The sequence below is a fragment of the Podarcis cretensis genome (genome assembly GCF_951804945.1).
Source record: "Podarcis cretensis genome assembly, chromosome: 5".
NCBI classification, from domain to species: domain Eukaryota; kingdom Metazoa; phylum Chordata; class Lepidosauria; order Squamata; family Lacertidae; genus Podarcis; species Podarcis cretensis.
The window spans coordinates 71,449,346-71,456,535 of record NC_137174.1 but is presented as its reverse complement, the minus strand read 5'-3'; the positions used below and the strand labels follow the sequence as shown (position 1 = coordinate 71,456,535).

At 46.2% G+C, this 7,190-nt stretch overlaps 1 protein-coding gene across 1 annotated transcript; it reads left to right on the top strand.

Moving 5' to 3' along the window:
• Positions 1 to 726: 726 nt before the first annotated feature.
• Positions 727 to 6,556, top strand: LOC307217501 (uncharacterized protein). The gene is made up of 2 exons (XM_079978689.1): positions 727 to 4,425; positions 4,459 to 6,556. The coding sequence occupies exon 1, from the start codon at positions 1,108 to 1,110 to the stop codon at positions 1,906 to 1,908; it is 801 nt and encodes a 266-aa protein (XP_079834815.1). The 5' UTR covers positions 727 to 1,107; the 3' UTR covers positions 1,909 to 4,425; positions 4,459 to 6,556.
• The last annotated feature ends 634 nt before the right edge of the window (positions 6,557 to 7,190 follow it).

Sequence of the window (7,190 nt, the reverse complement as noted above, 5' to 3'; positions counted from 1 at the left end):
ACTATTTCTGGGTTAGCGGAGTCTGTAACCTGAAGCATGTGTAACCTGAAGCATATGTAACTCAAGGTACCACTGTTTATTTAAAGGGCTACCATACGATAGATGGTGCAATATTGTTTTCTCCTGCTCTGGAGGTTGTGACCGGAACCAATGAATTCAAGTTACAAGAAAGGAGATACTGACTGAACACTGGGAAGAACTTTATGACGGTAAGAGCTGTTTGACAGTGGAACAGACTTCCATGTGTGGTTGTGGACTCTCCATCCATGGAGGTTTTTAAGCAGAGGTTGGATGTCCCTCTGTCATGTATGAGCTAGTTGAAATTCTTGCATTGCAGGGGGTTGGACTAGATGACCCTTAGGGTCCCATCCAATTCTATGATTCTATGATGATGTGAGTTGGACTCCAACAACATCTGGAGGGTGGTAGGTTCCCCAGTCCTGCCTTGAGCAGGTCAGCATCATATGTGGGTGGTTTTCTGTGCCTTCTTCCCACCTTCAGATTTTAGGAGGGGTTCCAGAAAATTAACACATATCGCACACTTTCACAGAACGTCCGGAGAGCCAGCCCTCCTTTATCGAAATTCAAATGTGTGCGTTTTGTTTTTTAAAAAACAACAACCAAAATCCCTGCCACATGCAGGCTTTCTATCCGCAGGGAAAGGAAGGAGGTGGAAGGGTTACATAGTGAATGATCGTTTCCGGGAATTGACGCTGGAATCACTGCTTGGCATGTCCGCAATCCATGCAGAACCCCCTCGAATGACATCATCGACTAGCTCATGATGGAGGGGGAGGGGGAGCATCCTGTGGCTACACTTGGAACGGACCGCTATACGATCCAAGAGACCCGGAAGCAGTGACGGGGCAGGGGAACCACGCAACCTGAAATGCATTGAGAGAGGGAGAGAGAGACGAACACCTGTTCTGGCTTCAGCGCCCCGCCGCCGCCAATACCCCCCCCCCCGCCCAGCATTTGCTTTTCCACCCACGGAGCTGTGGTTTTTCCCACCCACCCCCCTTTTCCCCTGGAGCCAAGCCAGCCGAGAGGAAGGCCGAGCAGGGCAGGGGGTTTCCTGAGAAGCGCCCCACCCCCTCGGATGAGACGATGGACGACACCGCAGACGATTGCGGCGACAACAGCTTGGAGGCAAAAGCAGGTCCGGATGGGGAGCCGGGAGGTCCCCAAGGGGAGCCGGCGGGGGTGTCCGCCCCTCCCAGGACGGAGGAATGCCGAATCTGCTACGGCCCTTTCGACGCGGAGTGCCGCCCGCCCCGACAGCTCGAGTGCCTCCACACTTTCTGCCTGGATTGCCTGAGCCAGGTACACCAAGCCGAGCGCTGCAGGCGCGGCCTCCGCCACAGTAATCCCGGCGCGGCCACCATCACTTGCCCGCTCTGCAGGCACCGGACAGCCCTGCCAGACGGCCGCGTGTCCAACCTGCCCGTCGACCGCGCACTGGTCGCCCCAAGCTGCCCGCTGCCTCCAAAGCCCTTGCAGCCTGTTCGGCCTTCGCAAGCGGCGGCCCAGCCTGCCCAGCAGCGCCCCCTGCCGGACCAGGGCGGCGGCAGGAGCAGCAGCGACGGGACGGCGCCCCAGCCGCTTCCTTCTGCAGTTCCCGACGGAGAAGCGGAGCCGGGCTCGGGATGCCACAGTTGCCACGGGAGCCCCCAGCGGCTCGTGGAGAAAATTCCTTGGGTGTGGGTCGCCTTCTGCCTCCTCTTCGGGGCGTTCTTCTCCATAGCGTTCATTAGCGCTCTGCTGTGGAACTGGAGCCCGTGGGTCCTATTCCTGGGAGCCTCCCTCTGCTGCATCCTGCCCTGTTGCCTCATCCTCTGCTACACAGAGATTAGGAGATACCAGAGGGAATCCCCTCCTTGCCCACCCTGCCTGGTCCTTCCCTTTTAGGTTCTTGCATCTGAAGACCTGCTGGTGGACTTCTGGCCCATAAAGGGCTTAATGGGGACCGGTCCTACCGTTAGGCAAAGAGCGTAAGAAGAGACCTGTTAGATCAGGTCAATGGCCCATGGCAGACCAGCATTCTATTCTCACGGTGGCCAGCCGAATGGGAAGCCTTTCCATTCCACGCACAGAAACCAACCAGGCTAGCAGCAGCGTCGTACTTCAGCACTGGTGAAGGGACAGCAGACTAGCTTAAAGGATGTTGGCCAGGGCAGGACGGGGCTGGATGGCATGCACAGCTCTGCCCTTCAGCACCATCCCGCTGCTCCCTGCCCACACCTCACTCTGCCTAATAGGCTGGCCCTATTAGGGGAGCCATGTACACTCAGCAACGATTGTTATGTTTTTTTATTGCTAGGGAGGGGGAAAGGAGGTCCATGCTGGTGTTTTTGCCTAAGCTGCCAAAATCACTTGACTGTGCACCCTGAATTTGGAGAGGGGCACTTTATGCTCCGTCTAAGGCAGCAGATGATTTATAATAAATATGTTAATCTTGAAAATGCCACAAGACTTTGGGTGGTTCCCATTTTCTGACTCTCATTGTAATGTGAACCCCACCCCTCCAGTACAAGTGGGAGATAAAAGTAGAAATCAGTGGAACAGATTTTAATGTCTTTCCATCCCCAGATAAATAATAAAAAGAGAGGCATTTAAGCCATTTCTTTATCATCAGCATCATCCTTTGAAAAATTGCCCTGCCATTGCAAATACCAATGCAAAAGCATCCATTCCCGTGTTGGAAGGGGTTGTGGCTGAGAGACAATGGTTTACAACAGCCCTGTCAATTCTGAAATTATATTGCAGTTAGGAGTTGAATTCATTGTGTACAACAACCCTCCCATGTTGCCCAGTTACATCATATTGCCTGTTACAAGTTGGGAGTCAGCCTAGGTTACAGTACAACTGTGTGAGGTAGTCTGCTCTATTATTCCCCTGTTGAAGGCTGGGGAGCTGCTCTGAGAGACACTAGTATGAGATGGCTTTGCACTGTATTCTACTGTTAATATTGCTGGTAAGAAGTGGGGTTGAGGCTCACTTATTCACAGCCAAAAAACAGCTCATGCAAAGTGTAACCCAGTTCTTCCAAGTCAGTTCCAGTGCTCCACTGCCTTGCCTGCAGAAAAGGCACACTTTTAAATATTCCACAACTAAATTAAAAAAATCAAATGGTTCACATAAATTAAATGTGAACTTTTATTTTTGCTTGTACCTTTTTGTTTTGGGGTGAACAGGCTGGAGCCTGATCACAGATTCAGTGAAATATTTGATTTCTCCATTGATTTCTCTGGCCAGTTCTCACTTCTGCCCTGTGAGAGAAGAAAATGAACTTTTAAAAGACTGTTGAAATCAGAAATTAAAGGGATTTGTCTCCATATAGAGAATTATCAGTGTTGTTGTTGTTGTTAATAGGTTTATTACTCACTTGTTACCAAGATCTCAAAGCGGTTTATACTTAAAAACATAAACACCATTAAACATTCATATAAATCATTAACATTTTCATGCAAAAATCCACAAGGCATATAGATGCATCTACAAAAATAGCATCTTATAGCATGAGTTACATTGTAGAAAATGTATATAAATGTGTATGTATGACATCTTGCAGTGTGGCAATGCTCCTCTTCAGGGTTCCAGCCACTCCTTTCTCTTCTTCTCACCAGCAGTCAGACAGTATTCTGTGTGTACAGTCTCCATTGGACGTTTTGTTTTTTTGGTGGGGAAGACATTTGCCCCATAGTTTTTCTCCCTAAATATTTTTTGTACTTCTCCTAAATGTGTTGATATCCCCTTCTTGTTTCTTGGTAATGACACTTTGGCTGCATAAGAACCAACACCCGAAGAACTGATTTTGCTATTAATATCTACAAGGGGAACCTGCAACAAAAAGTTGCAGCATGAAGTGCTTCTGCTCATGGCTGGCTAGCTGCAGCCCTGTCTTCTTCCAGGACAATCCAGCCCATTTCTACTCCTCCCCTGGTTTTCCTTCACTCTTGGCAACATCCAGTCAGCATTCCACTGCCAATGAGTATACTCTGTCCTCCCTGTGATGTTCTTTCTATACTTCTGCAAGCCTTGGGCTTCCCCTAAACCTGCTCAAAGCTCCCTCTTCTGCATGGACGGTGCCTTTTTGGGTACATACAGTACTACATAAGGACTAGCACTCAAAGAACTGAGATTGCTAAATATATGCAAGTGGGGACTTGCAACCAAAGGAAGCCCCTCACCAAAGCAAATAACTGATTTTCCTCAGGACTGCAGCAGAGGAAGAAAGAGGGTTGTCATAGCCTCAATTCATGTGTGGCCTGATCCCATTATCACTCCCACAACAGATGCAATTTGCATTTTTTCCCTAAAAAAAATCGAATTTTCTAACTTTGGAGCTGTGTATCCACTGGAATTTAAATGGATCATTGTGTTGATCAAAAGTAGGGATGGGGAAACAGGGACCCTCCAGTTGTTGTGGGACTGCAGCTCCCATCAGCTCCTACCCAGAATAATAAAAGTCAGGGATGATGGAAGTTGTAGTATGTATCTGTAGATGTGTGGGCTGCTGGTTAACAACCCTTTACCTCAAACTCATAACCTACCAAGTTGCAGGGATAAAATTTAATAAATTGAACATGGACTATTGTGTTTCTGTACAACATTTTGAGCATGCAGTAGGTATCTCACTGAGGTTAGAGTCTCCCGGTCTTGCTAGAACTTTGAACAACAATGAGTGCCTAAAGCAAATGTAAACCCCATTCCTGTTTCTGAAGAAGCAGCTACACCAAATGAGGTCTGGGACTCAGAGTGCCTTGTGGGCAAAGTTCCAGTTGCGATTCTCCCAGCTTATTTCCAAGAGGGAAGGGGGAAATGCCTTAGATCCACCTAATTTCCTAAGGAAAACTATGACAATGGCCCAGTATGTCTTGAAGCTCCTATAGTTTCCAAGCTGCTGTGTCAGAGTGTGCTGTACATTTGCTGACCCCTTTGAGTGAGTCAGTATATTGGACTAGGACCTGGGTTCATGGCTCCATTCATGAAGCTCAATGGATGGTCTGAGTAAGGGGGCGAACTATGTATTTTACTGCCTTGAGTTCCTTAAAGGGAAGGTAGGATATAAATGTAATACTAAACTAAATAAATAAAGATAAATAAGGTAAAGATAAAGGATAAATGCTAAGTAAAGGAGCTCTGTAAACTGAACGTGTATACTCAGATGATATGTACCTGTATATTTTGCATTGTAACTGTTCCGAAGATATCTACCTTAGGTTTACACGTAATGCCTTTTGAAAGTAAAACTCCAAATGCTGCTTAATCTGAAGTCCTGCTTGCTGTGCTTTGAGATTTAAAACTATAAATGCTCTAAAATATTCCTGTCTGAATCTGAGATTTCATATGCATGATTTGAACTTTGGAAAACTGTGTAACATTTGCAGCCTGTTAGCCATGTGACTATGGCTAGGGTTTGCTTGTACACAACTTGTAAAATAAAAGGCTGTACATGGGAGCTTGAATTCAAGGGTCCTTTTAAACATTCATTTTAGATTATGCAGAAGGAGGGAACACCCCATGCTTAGAATGCATGCTTCAGTGTGCTGTTTTTTCTCTGTAATATTTATGGTATTTAAATATGTTTGATTGTGACTGTCATAACTGCAGTCCTTTTGTACACAGCATAAGCACCCTCTGATGTCATTCAGTTTTTTGGGTGGGGGGAAGGGGTGTGTCATGGAGAGTTAAGAAGTGAGAGGTTAAATTGTTGAAATGCTTATAAATAACCTTACCAATGTGTTACCTTCAGAGCCCAATGGGGCCAGTTTGCTTACAGGAACACATTAGCCTCTCAACATTTAAGTCTGTGGAACTGGCACTTTTATAAGTGCCACATAATGTCCATTGTTTCATTGCAATGAATCGATCCTTTGTGTGGCCGTGCTTTTTCTCTGGAACTCCTTGTCTAGTAATACTAGGGACCATTAGTATACCGCACATCTAGCAAAATGTATTTAAAGCATGTGGTTTCATACTAGTTTTCAAAGAATGCATGTGTGGTGGAGAGGCCCTTGGACAGCCTCTGGTGATGGAGCCACCATCGAGAGCTGATGAAACCACCAGCCAATCAGGAGTGAGAGAGAGGGACTTTCTGTCACTGTGGGCAGATGTTGTCTCTGACTGAGAGGGTTCAGATAGGGACTATCTGTTATTGAGGATAGAAGGGACTTTCCATCAGTGTGGGCATTGGGGGGTTCTGACTATCTCCGTGGGCTCAGACATGGATTACCTGTCAGTGGGTATAGATAGGGACTAAATGTTACTGTGGGGAGCTGGGAGTTTGGACTATTTAAGTGGGGTGAGCCAGGTAGTGCAACTCAGTTTGGATTCCCTGAGAGGAAGCTAAATCTTGGAAGGGGCTACGTGGGTGTTGCTAGTTAGGACACTGATAGCTATTCCAGGTGGAAAAAGTCTTCCTGAGACTTGGTTTCAAAACTAGTGCTGCTTTGAAATTCTCTGTTATGAATGTGTGTCTTAAAAGAAGCTTTGTCCTCACTTGTGAAGCTATCACACTTTAAACCCTCATAGAGTGTAAATAAATAAACAATTCAGTTTTGTTGCAGAAGTGATTTCTCATACTTTCACCCACTGGATGGGGGGAAGAGTGGTTATCAGACAGCCTTCACAGAAGCACAATACCTTACTGTTGTTTAATAATAATAATAAAAACACTACCAGAAATAGTTAATCATAGACCTCTCCTGAGGTTACAAAAGGGAGGGTTTTTTAAATCTATGAACACACCCACAAATCAGTCTCGTTACCCAGCACCCACCTTCAGTGAGGGTGTCTGTCACAGCATGTCACAGCCTGTTTCATATTTGTTTTCACCATCTTTGGATAGGTCACAATGGGTTTTTATTATTCATTTTGCCTCAAGGCAAACAAGAGAATTAAAATTCTTATTTTTTGTATCACATTAGCAAAAGCTGTGATGGAGTGTGATTCGGTTCCATTAAAATAAATGAACCCCTTGCAGTTAGGATGTGGGTTGCATCTTTGCGTAAAGGGAGCACTTTAGAACGGGATCTGCCAAGGAAATGGAGTGTGCAATTGAAGGGCAACAGTGAGTGAGCCATTGCAAGTTTTCCAAATAAGGCGGAAAGATCTCTCATGTAACATTTTATGTTGCTACTATTTGATATTCTGCTAAGCTGTTTTGTGCCCCATTTGTGGAATGGGTG

Bases quoted from the DNA above. Each gene is read 5' to 3' on its own strand.
- LOC307217501 (XM_079978689.1), top strand. From the start codon at position 1,108: ATGGACGACACCGCAGACGATTGCGGCGACAACAGCTTGGAGGCAAAA.